Below are 14,409 nucleotides of genomic sequence, written 5' to 3'. Positions count from 1 at the left end.
TGTCTACACACCAACTGGCACCAGTTTAGTTAAATTGGTGTGGTACAACCCTCTTCAGTCTAAGAGTGGCTTACTTTGGTTTCGTTTAAACTTGTTGCTAATTGACCTAAGCGAAAATGAAATAAGCCTGCTGGTTTTAACCAGTAAGACTGTTCACACAGCCTTTTGCAATGGCTTAACTGAATCAGTCTAAGGCCCGGTCTGCACTAGAAAATTAAGTCGGCTTAACTGTATCAGTCAGGGGTATGAAAAATCCACACCCGAGCAGCGTAGTTAAGCCAACCTAACCCACAGCGTATTCAGCGCTAGATCGATGGAAGAATTATTCCATCAACCCAGCTACTGCCTCTAGGGGAGGTGGCTTACCTATGCTGTGGGGAGCACCCCTCCCATTAGCGCAGGGAGCATCTACACAGAAGTGCTACAGCGGTGTAGCTGCAGCATTTTAAAGGCAGACATACCTTAAAAATCACATTTAGTTAAAACCTGCACAATTCTGTGTGTTGATCAACCCTCAGTATCCCACCAGTGAAGTGGGAACAATAATATTTACACCAGTATCTACCTCCTGCCGCATAGGGATCTAGTGAAGATTAATTAGTTAATATACCTAAGGTGCTCCAAACATGGAAAGTGCTATAGAAATGCAAAATATTATTATGTTAGCTCCTGCTTCAGGAGATAGCATGTAAATCACAAGCGTCCAAAGGGAGAACAAAGATGACTGTCATAGAATCACAGGACTGGAAGGGACCTCGAGAGGTCATCTAGTCCAGTCCCCTGCACTCATGGCAGGATTAAGTATTATCTAGACCATCCCTGACAGGTGTTTGTCTAACTTGCTCTTAAAAATCTCCAGTGACAGAGATTCCGTAACTTCCCTAGGCCATTTATTCCAGTGCTTCACCACCCTGACAGTTAGGAAGTTTTTCCAAATGTCCAACCTCCAAGGGATGGGCTGGAGAGCCAGAAACCTCCTGGGAAAGTTCATGGTGGTAATTCATAGATTTTGCCAGATGAAGTCTAACAAATGACCCTTTCTCTGACTTGGGTTTTGGGGACTGCCTCTTGTTCCCTGGAGACAAGCAAGCAAAGCGAGCTCTGAAACTGCCAGCCACTCTTTTCATGTTCCACCAGAAGCTGCCTGCTCAGGCCTAGGGAACTTTCACTTGCAGGGCATTTTTCCTCTTCTCTCCTGGCTCTTTGATGGTACGCACTGTACAGAGCATGGAGAGCTAAACAAACCCTTGGATTACACACAATGACCGTACCTTTTCCCCACACATCATCCCATTGGAATAAAGGAGTAAAAAAAACTTCAGGTGAATGAGAGTGGCGGGATCTAGCCCTAAAAGAGCTTTGAAGAAAACACTGACAAAGATGGCAGAAGCTTCCTAAGTTCCCTCTCTGCAGTGAGGCAGGAGAAAGACTATAGAGAAGGGACAGAGCATGGCTATCTGAAGGATAGCTTTCCCTGGCTTGCCATTCTGCCTGACGTAGCATATGAGAGAAGCTACCCGTTCCTGTATGCTGTTGGAAGCCTTGACCGGGCAATACAGGTATAAATACACAAGCACAGAGCACTGAAAAAATTATAGTTATAGTGAGCAGAATGGGATTCTTGCCATGCCTGCTAATGCGCTTTCCATTAGGGCACCTTGTTAGGAAATCTATGGAACATTATCAGTATTAGCTAGGGGGGATTTTTGGTACATTAACTTGGATGCTTCTAGCTGATTAGTCTCAGACACGTCATGGCAACCATGTTCTCATTCCAGTTTCTATTAATTACGTTTTAATGACTAACTGATTAAACATTAGTGCAATCAATCAAGAGTACATTTAAGTACATTTAAGAGGAAAAATTCTAAACATTTAGAAATTTTGCTTTAATTTGCTCTAACGAACACCACTTAATCTTGTAATATTAATTACACAACTCAGCAAGAAGCAATTAGTATTCAGAGAAACAGCTGGGCTTTTTTCAAACAGGAACCAGTGTTAATTACATGAACACCTGGTCCCCTAACACATAGGTGGGCGAGCATTAAAAGAAAAAGCTTTGTAATGGGTGCTTTATTTTCCCAGTTTTAAGGTGGGAACCTTCATCACCACACACCCAGGGAGACAAAATTCTGGATTTGCGACTGGAATGCGCTTGACAGGGAAACAAAAATCAGGAAAACTACAGCATCTCGAGAACGACAGTAAAGCAGAACAATGTGAACTCCCTGGAAGCTGGTTTCTTATTTTACAGATGAATGGGGTTGCACATGAGCAGTTAAACCCAGGGTTGTGAGTTCAATCCTTGAGGGGGCCATTTAGGGATCTGTGGCAAAAATTGAGGATTGGTCCTGCTTTGAGCAGGGGGTTGGACTAGATGACTTCCTGAGGTCCCTTCCAACCCTGATATTCTATGATGCTAAATCCAACCAGATCCCTTGCTCTTTTTTTGGCATTCTTGCCTGTCATCCACCAAATATATAAAGTACTAAGTATGCTTTTCATTTTCTGGATTACCCAGCATACTGGAATTCTTTTAGTTAACGTTCGTACAGTGCTTTGAATGTGAAAATCATTGTGTACGTGCGAGGGAATAATGACTGTCGTCTTAAGCAAAGAACTGGGAGCCAGAAGTGCTCAGATTCTTTAATTTAGGCTAAATTACTGACTCGCTGGGTGAAGATGAGCAAGTTATCTTCCTAGCATTGCTGGCTCCCAGGCTTTTGCTGTAATCAGTAGACAACATGGTCACCTTTTGGGAGTAATATTGTAAAGCTGGCTGAAACTTTTAGTTTGAAACATTTTCAACTAAATTTTGGGAAGGTTTTTGGTCAACAACAAAAAATCAGCAGGTTTCAACAAAAGCTCAAAAAACTTTTGAAGAAACATTTAAATAAAACTTTGCTTTTTTCAGAATTGTTCACAGAATCAAAAAATATTTCCTGACCAGCTCTACAGAATTCTCTGGATTACAAAACCAAAAGCACAGCTGGTGTTTACACTAGATTAGACTGTAAATAAATGGACATGGTTGGAGGTTTGGGGGACTTATTTTTTTGTGGAGCATACACTTCTCCTCTTTTCTGAATCATGTTTCCTTCAGTAATAACTATTAGCCTGCCAGTAAATATGTTCTTTTGAGAAATGCAGATTTCCCAGCATTTCCCCAAAGCTAATATCACAGATCATTGCACAGATCATTGACAGGACAGTTCTTACCTGGCTGCACAACACTGGCTGACATTCGGCTGTGAAGCATTGAGCTGCCCCATTCCTGCAGACACATTTGGAGCACTGGCTGAGGTGCCACTCCTCGCCATCCCGAAACATTTGGCCGTCAAAGGAGCAGGACTCTAAGAGACAATTAAGACCATCAGAGGAGTGAAGTTCTGGAACAGCCTTCCAAGGGGAGCAGTGGGGGCAAAAAACCTAACTGGCTTCCAAGATGGAGCTTGATAAGTTTATGGAGGGGATGGTATGATGAGACTGCCTACAATGGCATGTAGCCGATCTGCGACTGCTAGCAGTAAATAACTCCAATGGCCGGTGATGGGGCACTAGATAGGGAGGGCTCTGAGTTACTACAGAGAATTCTTTCCCAGGTGTCTGGCTAGGTGGGTCTTGCCCACATGCTCAGGGTCTAACTGATTGCCATATTTAGGTTCAGGAAGAAATTTTCCCCAAAATCAGATTGGCAGAGAAGTGTTCGCCTTCCTCTGCAGCATGGGGCACGGGTCACTTGCAGGTTGAAACCAGAGTAAATGGTGAATTCTCTGAAACTTGAAGTCTTCGAACCATCATTTGAGGACTTCAGTAAATCAGCCAGAGGCTAGGGGTCTATTACAGGAGTGGGTGGGTGTGGTTCTGTGGCCTGCAATGTGCAGGAGGTCACACTAGATAATCATGATGGTCCTTTTTGGCCTTAACATTTACGAGTCTGTGAGTCATTCTGTGTTTCCATTTTCATGTTTTCTTTAATTCCCTCTCCTCATGCAACTCCTTTCATCTCAGATCCATCCCCTACACTCTAGGAACTTCTGCCCCCTGGAAAGCCCAGAAGTAGCATCAGACCATGACTTTCCTTACTAACTCCATTTGGCTGCACAGCATTCACCTGTACACATTTTTCCTGGTTTCTCACATCCTACCAGCACAATTTCACATGTGCAATGACTTTATGGACATTCACAATCATACAAAAAAGACTGCAGATGTAGGACTCATCTACTGATTAGCATCTGCAAGGAAGAACTTTAGAAGAGCCATCTCCATGAAGCTGACCCAGAATAATTGCAATATTAAAAAAAACCACTGCACCAATTCATTGTCCTGTATGAAATTATTATTTATTATCTATTTGTTTCTGGTAGAATCCATGATGTACGAGATGCTTTACAAACACAAAAGAAAGCATGATCCTTGCCCCAGTAAACTGCTGGTCTCAGTCTAGTTACCAGTGGACAAATGACCTAATTGATGTTGACAGCCTCAGCAGAGAGGCCAAGGATTATAAGAGTCCAAAGTTACGTCTGAGATTTAAACCAATGAAAGCAGAAGAGATACCTCAGTACTGGAGAAATGCATCAACCATGATACTTCCTCCTGAAATTGTCCTGACGTGCTTTGAGATCTACTTCTGGGTTCTGACATCTGTATATGAGGTTACAAACTACAGGTGGTACCTATATTCGCAGTGAAGTAAGTTCAGGATAGATTCATAGAGTTTAAGGCCAGAAAGGAACCAGTAGATCATGTAATCTGACCTCCTGAATATCGAAGGCCATTAAATTCAACATGTTACCCCTACATTAAGCCCAATTATGTGTGTCTGACTAAAGCCTATCTTCCAGGAAGGTAAACAGTCTTGACTCTAAGACATCAAGAGATGGAGAATCCCCCACTTCCCCTGGTAGTTTGTTCCACTGGTTAATCATTGTCACTGTTAAAAATTTGTATCTTATTTCTAATTTGAATTTGTCTGGCTTTATATTTCAGCCATTTCTTCTCGTTATGTCTTTATTCGCTAAACTACAGAGCCCTTGAGTACCCTTTACTTTCTCCACATGAAGGTACTTACAACCTGTATTCAAGTCACTTCTCAATCTTCTTGTTGATAAGATAAACAGATTGAAACCTTTAAGTCTCTCGCTGTAAGACATTTTCCCCAACCTTTGAATCATTTTTGTGGCTCCTTTCCGCAACCTCCCCTAAATTTTCAATATCCTTTTCAAAATGTTGACACCAGAACTGGATGCAGTATTCCAGTAGCAGTTTCTCCAGTGTAGTATACAGAGGTAAAACCACCTCTCTATTCCTACTCACTACTCTCGTTCATGACACTGAGGATCGCATTAGCCCTTTAACCATTGTATAACGCTGAGAGCTCATGTTGAGTTGTTTGTCCACTATGACCCCTAAATCCTTTCTCAGAGTCACTGCTTTCTAGAATATAGTCCATTCGATACACATGGCCTGCATTCTTTGTTTCTAGATGTTGTAACCTAGCATTCAGATGTATTAAAACTCATTTTGTCTGAAAGGACCCAGTTTACCAAGTAATCCAGAGCACCCCTGTTTGAATGCCCTGTCCTCACCATTACTTATCACTCCACCAATCTTTTAGGATCTGCACATTTTATGAGCAGTGATTCTAAATTTACATCCATATCACTGATAAAAATTTTCAATCCTGGAAAAACCTCACGAGAAACACCCCATTTGATGAGGATTCCCATTAATAACCAGTTTTTGACATCTGTCACTTAGCCAGTTCTTAATCTATCCAAGCTGTTCTGTAGTGCTAATGTACAGAACTAATTTTTTACAGAGGTATGCAGCCAGAGCCATCCCTTGTGTAGGGCAAATTGGGGTGACCGCTCTGGGCCCCACACTTTGCGGGGCTCCACAGGCCGGTGCAATTGGCTAACGCAGTCAGTCCCAGAAGAGACGAATCCATCACTTCCGCCCTAGGCCCCCCCACTCTGGGGGGCCCCGTGGGCAATGCGATTGGCCAGTACGGTCAGTCCCGGAAGAGATGAATCCATCACTTCCACCTCGGGCCCTGCACCCTCTAGGGATGGCCCTGCATGCAGCACTAAGTCAATATGCCTTACAAAACTCGAAGGTAACTGCATAACATACTTAATGAACCAAACTTGTAATCTCATGAAAAACTGAAGTCAGGTTTGTTTGACAAGACAAGTTTGAATAGTGTGGACACTGCCAAGAAGATGTGCTGTACAGCCTAGGGCTACCGATATTTTACTCAAGCCATTTCTACCTTTTTTACTAGTCCAACAGTTGAGTCTATTCAGCCTGCACGTCACAGTTGATATTATGCGGCTAAGATATTGCAAACAATCTGACTCATGCTAGTTTCAGCCCTGGTGTAAGCAGTTGCAAGTCTACTGAATTCAAGTAGAGTCAGGGTTCCCCTCTCTTAAGGAGGGGTGAATTTAGTCTGTAGGCCCTAAATGATGGATAAAGTACACAGCTTCAAAAGTAAGTATAAAATCTGAAGCATCTGTGGATTTAAGTGAAGATTTTTGAATTATTTTTGTGCATGTGGTTGAAATAAGACTGTGTGTGTCTCAAAACACAAAAGGCCTGATTTATCGGAGGGGGAAAAAAATCAATAATTTCACCAGCCTTTAAGAGATTTTGCCTTTAGGTTAAGGCTGAGATTTCAAAGAGACCTATGGGAGTTGAATGCCCAACTCCCATTTAATTTTAATGGGCTCTGCACCTCCAAATCCCTTAGGCAGCTTTGGAAATGTCAGCCTTTATCTACAAGAGCCAAAATGAGCAGCGTGAAAAGAGAATTCGGAGAAGTTCTATACCCCGGTGTGTGTCTGGGCAGGGTACTGCACAGGAGACGTGAAGCAAACGGATTCAAAGCAAAGGGGAAAAATACTCTTCATTGGTTTGAGAACTGAAGAGATGGTCTCACCTAATCACTAAGACAACGTGCAGAGCAGCAACGTCAACCCCACTCCTTGGGGCCACTTCACGAAGGCCAAATTCACTGTGTGGGGCACCCCTTTCAAAATACTCACCACCAGTGCCCACGCATTTGGGACAGCACTCTCCTTGAGCGACGTACTCCAGCTCCCCCCTGCCGCAAGAAAGGGGTGGGCAGGACTTGCGGGGGCAGCTAGCCTTCCCATTGGCACAGGAGCACGCCGTGCATGCAGAGCTTGCCCACTCCGTTCCATGCTGCAATGGAAAAACAAAACAGGAAATGTGTAAGCTACTTTAATAGCCAACGAGACTGGAAATAATCTTTGCTCCAGTGAGTTACCCCGCGCCAGTGCCTAACTTTCCTCTTCTGCCAACATGCCCAGGCTCTGTAACTCACGGCCGAGGCTGCAGTGCAGACACTGGTCCCTGCAACAGGGGGACAAAGTAGTCCTAACACGGGCATAGTAGTCCCGTTGGGATCAGTTCAATAGAGAGGGTCCCCCGGTGGCGTCGACATAGCATAACCTAGGCCAAAGGACATACATCTAATGGATACATTCTCCCAACCCATGACTCCCTGTGTGATGGGCTGAGCTGCCATGTCTAGACCAGACACAACCCTGCAGCTGTTGTCTTTACCTGGCTTCCATTAAAATGTCCAGTAGGATCTACACACATCTAAGGACAATATCTGTCCTCAAAAGTTTAAACTACGAACTACAGCGTATCTCACAACAAGCCAAACCCTGCTTCCCTTACGACCCACCAACTATGCTGGATCAGCTCTCCTGAGCAGGGTTTGGCCCAGTAAGGAACGCACTGCTTTTTGCAGTACACTCCAAGGCAATATACAGAATCTTCTTTCCTTAGGATCATTACTGAGCAGAAAGCCGTCTTGGAAGACTCTACTAGGTCCAACAGCACATGCATCACCACTCACAGAAGGCAAGGATATAAGCTGTGATATTGTTTGAAATGAGAAATGCAAAATTTTAATTTATGTGAAACACGCAACATGGAAGTTGGGCATGGACAAAACCTGCTGTCAGCTGCAGTGTAAGCTTTTCTTTCCTGGGGTGATTACTGGGGACAGTTCTGCTGGCTAGATATTTCTAAAACAATGATGAAGACAGAAAGCATTTGCCTGGCTCATTGACAGAAAGATAATCATCTTCCCTTATGTAATCTGCTCCAGCCATTAGGCTGTACCCTTCGAATATGAACGCTGCCTAAATACGCAGCCGGTGCTATAGTAAGGATGAGACACATGAGATTGCCGGCATGAGGCTGATCTTTATTTCTTGCCTATGCGAGGCAAGTCAAGCATACCAAAGGTTACATCACAGTCACATGACAGCAATCAGCAGGCACCAACTCCAGCAGCTATGGTTACATCTCTCCCATTAAATAAACAGAACAAATGAAAAAAAAACATAATAAGAGCCAAAAACAACTGCAAATTACTGCAGCCAATTAGTAAAACACTTCAGTCAGAGAGAGGGGAGGGTCGACAGCTTATCTATGGTATTTATATGACTCTCGTTACCATGGCATCTGAACACTTCACAATGTATTTATCCTCACAACATCCTGTGCAGTCAGGCTGTGATATTATCCCCATTGTACAGATCGGAAACTGAGGCACAGAGAGGCTAAGTGACTTGCCCAAGGTCACCCAGGAAATCTGTAGCTGAGCCAGGAATTGAACCCAGATCTCCCAAAACCCAGGCTAGTGCCCTAACCACTAAACCATCCATCTTCTCAATTCCCCTTTCAGAGCAATTCTGCCTGTTATTGGACATCTGTCAATAAGTACCATCTCTGAACCTCAGTGGGGTTTTTTAATCACATGGACACTTATTCCTTCTGCTGTGGCCTGTTTGACTATCGAGGTGGCTTGGCCCTCCTGGAGCCTGTGTTTGCATAGGCACGGGTTACAGAAGTGTATACGCTGTCACATGGCAGAGGTCAGTATCTAACAATGCAAGTTTCTGATGGTAATTATAGCCTCCACTTTGAAGAAGGCAAGCGTGCCCAGGTCAACACTCAGTTCTTTTCCCAACAATACTATCTTGTCTCATTTAACTGCAGAGCACAGCTGAATGAATGAATGAATGCACCAGACTCTCCACCCTTCTCAGCCAAACAGGCCAGGCTATTGTGAATTGGCCCTTTCCCTTTGCATGAACTGTAGCAAACAAAACTTCCCATATGGCCATTATCTGATGGCGGAAGAAATTATAATGGGGCAGGGGGGCGGGGGACGACAACGATTAATGGTGCCTTTTGCTGCCTTCCACAGAGTGCTGGATTGAAGAGGCAGCCGTGAGAGGACATTCCAGCATTCTTTAGTGAATACATGAAGGCTTGGTTATCTGCCCGAAAGTTCACTTGAAGAGATACCTTTCGTGTATGAAAGAGCCAAAAATTTCACTGACCCGGTTCCCGCGTGTCATAAAAGCATGTGCATTGTGGAGTCTGAAGCCGCCCCCATATTGGCCAAGTAGATTAATTAAACATTTTGCTGATATTAGCAAGGACCACGCTCAAAGACCTGGGCTTAACTTGACTTAACTAGAGAGCGACGTGCCAGCCAGACGACATCTTACCTAGACAAGATCTACGAAGAGTGGTTTGCTTGGGGAAAAAAATTAACAAGTTGGATTTCAGTGAGGGGTGTGCAGAACCAGTGTACAATGTAGAGATTCTGAGGATTTGCTGCTACCTAAAAGGGCTTCTCTGTTACCAATAGGCCAAATCCTGTAGTCTTTACCACACTCCTTACATACTCAATGCTTATGTAGGAAAATCCCATTGAGGGTTTTGCTCGAGTAAAAACTGGTAAGGTGGGTAAGGGCTTCAAGCGGTAGGCCTCTTGTTACTAGAGAGGTGATTCTTTTATCACATTTATAGTGGCCTGGATATTCACTTTCAGAAAAAGACCACTGATCAATATTCTCTCTCACTCCTGAAATGCACTACAAAAAGTGGGGGTAATTGTTACACGTCCCTGCAGCTAGAGAACCCAATGCACTGGGTTCTTCATAAACATACTTGTCAGCCATGTTTCTAAGCCACACCTCCATCATGGTTTTGTACAATGTCTACTCCGCAGTGGCCTCAATCCTCAGCTATTCCCAGTGGGAGGAGCTGGGACTGAAGGAGCCATTTACTTCACTCTGATCCTGGGGGTGGCCCCTGGAAAAGTTTAGAGTAGCCCCAGAAATGAGGATTGCTCCAAATACCCCCCAATACACCAACAGCTGCAGGGGTTAGAGGTGCAGGACCAGTACACATCCGCTGGGGACTCTCAGCTGCGAAAAAGTTGTCCGCTTTCCAGTCCCTCTAGGGGTAAAGAAACCAGAGCGAAGGTCAGGACTGACCACAGTGTGACATTGGCGGGGAGGTTCTTCGCTTAACAACTTCGTCAAGGCCAGGAGATAGCTTTTGAAGTACCTAACCAGCCACTGATTTTGCACAGGCAAAAGCTGCCGCCCCTGAATTTAGGTGGACAACCGGAGAGCTAAGGAAGGGAAAATAATGTTAACGCCAATGGATACTTAAGAGCACTTACCGCATGGGTTTGGCCTTCATGCTGGCAAAATCCTTCAGTTCCTGAGGCGCACTCAGGGCAGCACATATTGGGGGCTATCCAGAGCACTTCCCCCTGAACAAATAAAAGAAAGCCCTATAAGCAGTACAGGTGGAAGGGGTAACTCGGGGTGTGGGGGGGTTTCTTGTTGCACATGGCGCTCTCAGTTTAAAAAGGAATGCTACTAATCAAGGACTTTCCTGTGAAGAGCTGTTGCATTGCTTTGGGATGCTGAATTCATTCTTATCCCCAAGGTGTGTATAGGAAAACACACACACACACAGCATAAACAATCCTTTGGGAATATGACTCATTTTTCATTAACTCCCTGACACCAGCCGTTTCAGTGACAGATAGGAAAATGATTGGGAAAAACTGACTCTCAACAAGGCAAAAAAATAAATAAATAAAATTAAAAAAACATTAACCCATAAGTGATCGCAGGGAAACTTGTTTTCTTGTTTTAAAATTTAATTTATTACTTTTTAAAAATATCATAAGTGGAAACATTTTCTTCCTTTCTCGTTAGAGCTAGTCGGGAAAAAGGAAAAGGAAATTAACTGATTATTAATTTTGTTTTGTTTTGAAATTCCCAATTTTTGTTCAAGTTCCAAAATGCGACATTTTCAAAATTTGAAAAATATCGACCATCTGTATTATATTGCCCCCTCAGTGTTCCCAGAAGAACAGTGCATAGTTTGGCTGCCACACTCTGTGCAGCAGCAGGGTAACAGATGAAACCAACAGGCATGTGTGTTCACACTTCCATGTCACACTGAGGGCAGGAGACATTAGTAAAAAAAGTTGGCAAAAGCTCTGGAGGTGCTTTGCTTCCATTCCTGGAGCATCTCCAAGGGTTGTGCATAGCAGCTTTTGCATTCTCATTCCAGCCTTCTCAAATGTATTTTAAATATCCCAGACCCTGGCAGTATGCCGCACAGATGCCACAAAGGAATGTGATATGAGACCTTATCCTGGCAAGGATTTCACAGATGTCAACTGTCATCTGAGGATGCTTGGTACCTTCTGGGCAGTGCTCAGCGTCCCTCTTGATTAGGCCCGCAGTGACCAAACAGAGACAGACAGTTTTACTTGTACAAGCCAGAAACAAGCAAACCCCATCACCATCTCTCTCTCTCTCTCTCTCACATACACACACACACTCAATGAAGTAGCCGAGAACATGAAAAGGCAGCAAAGAGGGGCCATAATTTAGGGTTTTGCCCAAAAGTCACCCTCTTGAAAATAAAACTCTAAAAATGCTGTAAAAACTCCACGGCCCACCTGTGCTGCCACAACTAGTTTTCTGCATCGAAAAGCCAGGGCTGGCATTACGGGGTAGCAAGCAGGACAACTGCCTGAGGCCCCCTGCCACAGGGCCCCCCACCAAGCTACATGGCTCAGGCTTCAGCTTTAGCTTCAGCCCCGGGTGGCAGGGCTCAGGGCCCCAGATTTCAGCCCCATGTGCTGGGACTTCAGCTTTGTGCCGGGGCCCCAGCGAGTCTAATGCTGGCCTTGCTTGGCAGCCCTCCTGAAACTTGCTCGTGGCCCCCCAGGGGGCCCCGGACTCCTGGTTGAGAACCAGTGCTCTATGCCATACTGTTGGAAGTAAGATCAGCAGAGGCACTCAAGCTGGAGCTCCCTCCAATAGAGACCAGTACCAGCTGCTTCCAAGAAGGTTGGAGAAATCCTGCAGCATATAGTTAAAGAATAAATCAATGATCGGAATAGTTCCTTCCTTACCCCCTCAATTAGTGGCTGGTTTATGCCCTGAAGCATGAGGCATGACCCCTTCCTAAAAAGTTCTCTTAAATTAACGTAAAACACAGAATTTTCTCATTATCCATATAACTGTCTATTCCTTTTTGGAACCCTATTCCACTCTTGGCCTTGATGATATCATGTGACAATGAGTTCCACCGGTTAATTATGCATTGCATGAAAAATTATTTCCTTTAGTCAGTTTTAAATTTGCTGCCTTTCAATTTGCCCTTGTTCTTTTGTTATGAGAAAGGAGCAACAGAAGTGTCCATGCCATTCATTATTTCGTATGTCTCTTATGTTTCCTTTTATTCACCTCCTCTCTAACATAAACAGAACCAATATTTTCAGTCTCCCTCTAACAAACAAACAGCATTAATGATGGAGCAAAAATTAGACACCACCTGTTCTTTCACTGTGAATAACCTATGGCTGCTACCAGGAACACTAGCAAGACCTTTTTAAAACTACACGATTTTTATATTGGCAGGGTCTCTTCAAAATACAGACTTTTGTTGATATTCATATGTTCCTGCCCTCAATCTGGGCCCTACAAATACAAACCCTGCACCCAATTAGCTACAATCATTAATGAAGGCTCACAGGAAACAGAGAAACAAAAAAGACAATGAAAGCCCAGCAACAACAGCAATAATCACCAAGGCACACCAAACGAAAAGACGGACCAAAAGCACAATTCTAGCTCTCTTACTGTTTGTTAGAGTGGAAAGTGTCCATCTGTTTGTTCTACAGAGACCCAGCCCCCTGGGCTCAGTCTAAAGGTGATTATCAGCCATGCCTAAGCTGTGGTCGAACACGGCAGCACACTGGCATCTTTTGAGATCAGAATACTCTTGGCAGATCACTTGCCATATGTAGCATGCAAATGGTGCCATTGCCAAGTTTCCAAGTGAGAAGGGAACAAACTGGTTGGACTTCAAAACACTGCCTTTTCTGTTCACAGGGGGCCAAATCCCCTTCTCATCTATGCCTGTGCAATTCTGTGCAGTCATTTACATCAGCGTAGAGTGGGTGGAAAATGTTACCATTTTGCACCCACTTTTCACTTCCTACCGTTCCCACTGATGAAAATGGAACCGTGACAGGGCTGCTGCTATGCTAGAGAGGAGCCATTAATAATCGGGTGGTCTATGCAAGTTTAACCATGACACCCAAGAAAGAAAAGAGATGCTTTGCTTACATTGCGGCTACAGGACTAAGCCCCTTCTGATTGTCCATTCCACTCCTGCATGAATCATAGACTGTGTATATTCCAGTATAACACTTTCCCAAACCTGTAGTTATCCAGAAGGCTTAGGTTGAACATAGAGAGAAAAACCTAATGATTCAAATACTTCCCATCCCTTGCATAGCAAGCCAACAGGCATATTTACCTTCTGAAAGTCACACCGAGGGTTTCTGCAAATGGCAGGTTCACAGATGACAATGTCACTATGGCATCTGCACTCCTGGCAAGAATCTGGCTTCCAAATTGTGTTGTTCTGCAAACAAACATAAGCTCTGAATTAAACTCGCATCAAGTGTAAAACGTGTGGAGTTATCTCATGGCTAACAGTTCAAATCAATTAAATAGGCACAGAATAGAAAGGCAAACTCTACAATGGACTCCGTCTACTCGATGCTGATTAGTAACCCCAGGTAGTAATAAGTCCAGGGCTATTCATTTCATAATTTAAAAATTAATGAAAAGACAAGGCCATGCACAGAAAAACAATCAATCAATTCCAACTGCAAGATAATTGATTGTACGTGACCTGCAATAGCCACAAGCTGATTTGAAATCGCCTGTTTTCTGTAAACAAATCTAGGCTGAGAGTTTCAAAGCTGCCTCGGGGCATCCAAATCCACTAGGTGGCTTTGAAAACAAACAGCTTTGGCTATCGCTGATCATCCCAAAACATATATTTGCTGCTGCTAGATATTGACACGAGCAGCAGTTTGACGTTGACTGCGGCACCATTAGCCACACCACTTGCACCTCCGTAGCTCATCAGGAGTAAAGCCAATAGTGTTGATACAGTACACCATTAAGGGACTACTTTCAGAGGTGCTGAGCGCCTGTAATTCTCAAA

At 44.0% G+C, this 14,409-nt stretch overlaps 1 protein-coding gene across 1 annotated transcript in view; it reads right to left on the bottom strand.

Annotated features, from left to right (window-relative positions):
- The window catches only part of FRAS1 (Fraser extracellular matrix complex subunit 1), a 301,544-nt gene that overhangs the window by 164,562 nt on the left and 122,573 nt on the right, over positions 1-14,409 (bottom strand). Inside the window, exons 3-6 of the mRNA XM_077814356.1 lie at positions 13,711-13,818; positions 10,538-10,630; positions 7,059-7,218; positions 3,223-3,356 (exon numbers count right to left, since the gene is read on the bottom strand). Coding sequence (XP_077670482.1) covers positions 3,223-3,356; positions 7,059-7,218; positions 10,538-10,630; positions 13,711-13,818 — 495 coding nt within the window. The remainder of the gene's footprint in view (positions 1-3,222; positions 3,357-7,058; positions 7,219-10,537; positions 10,631-13,710; positions 13,819-14,409) is intronic.

The sequence above is a fragment of the Eretmochelys imbricata genome, chromosome 4 (genome assembly GCF_965152235.1).
Source record: "Eretmochelys imbricata isolate rEreImb1 chromosome 4, rEreImb1.hap1, whole genome shotgun sequence".
In the NCBI taxonomy this organism is placed as follows: domain Eukaryota; kingdom Metazoa; phylum Chordata; order Testudines; family Cheloniidae; genus Eretmochelys; species Eretmochelys imbricata.
This window is presented reverse-complemented; position numbering and strand designations above follow the sequence as displayed.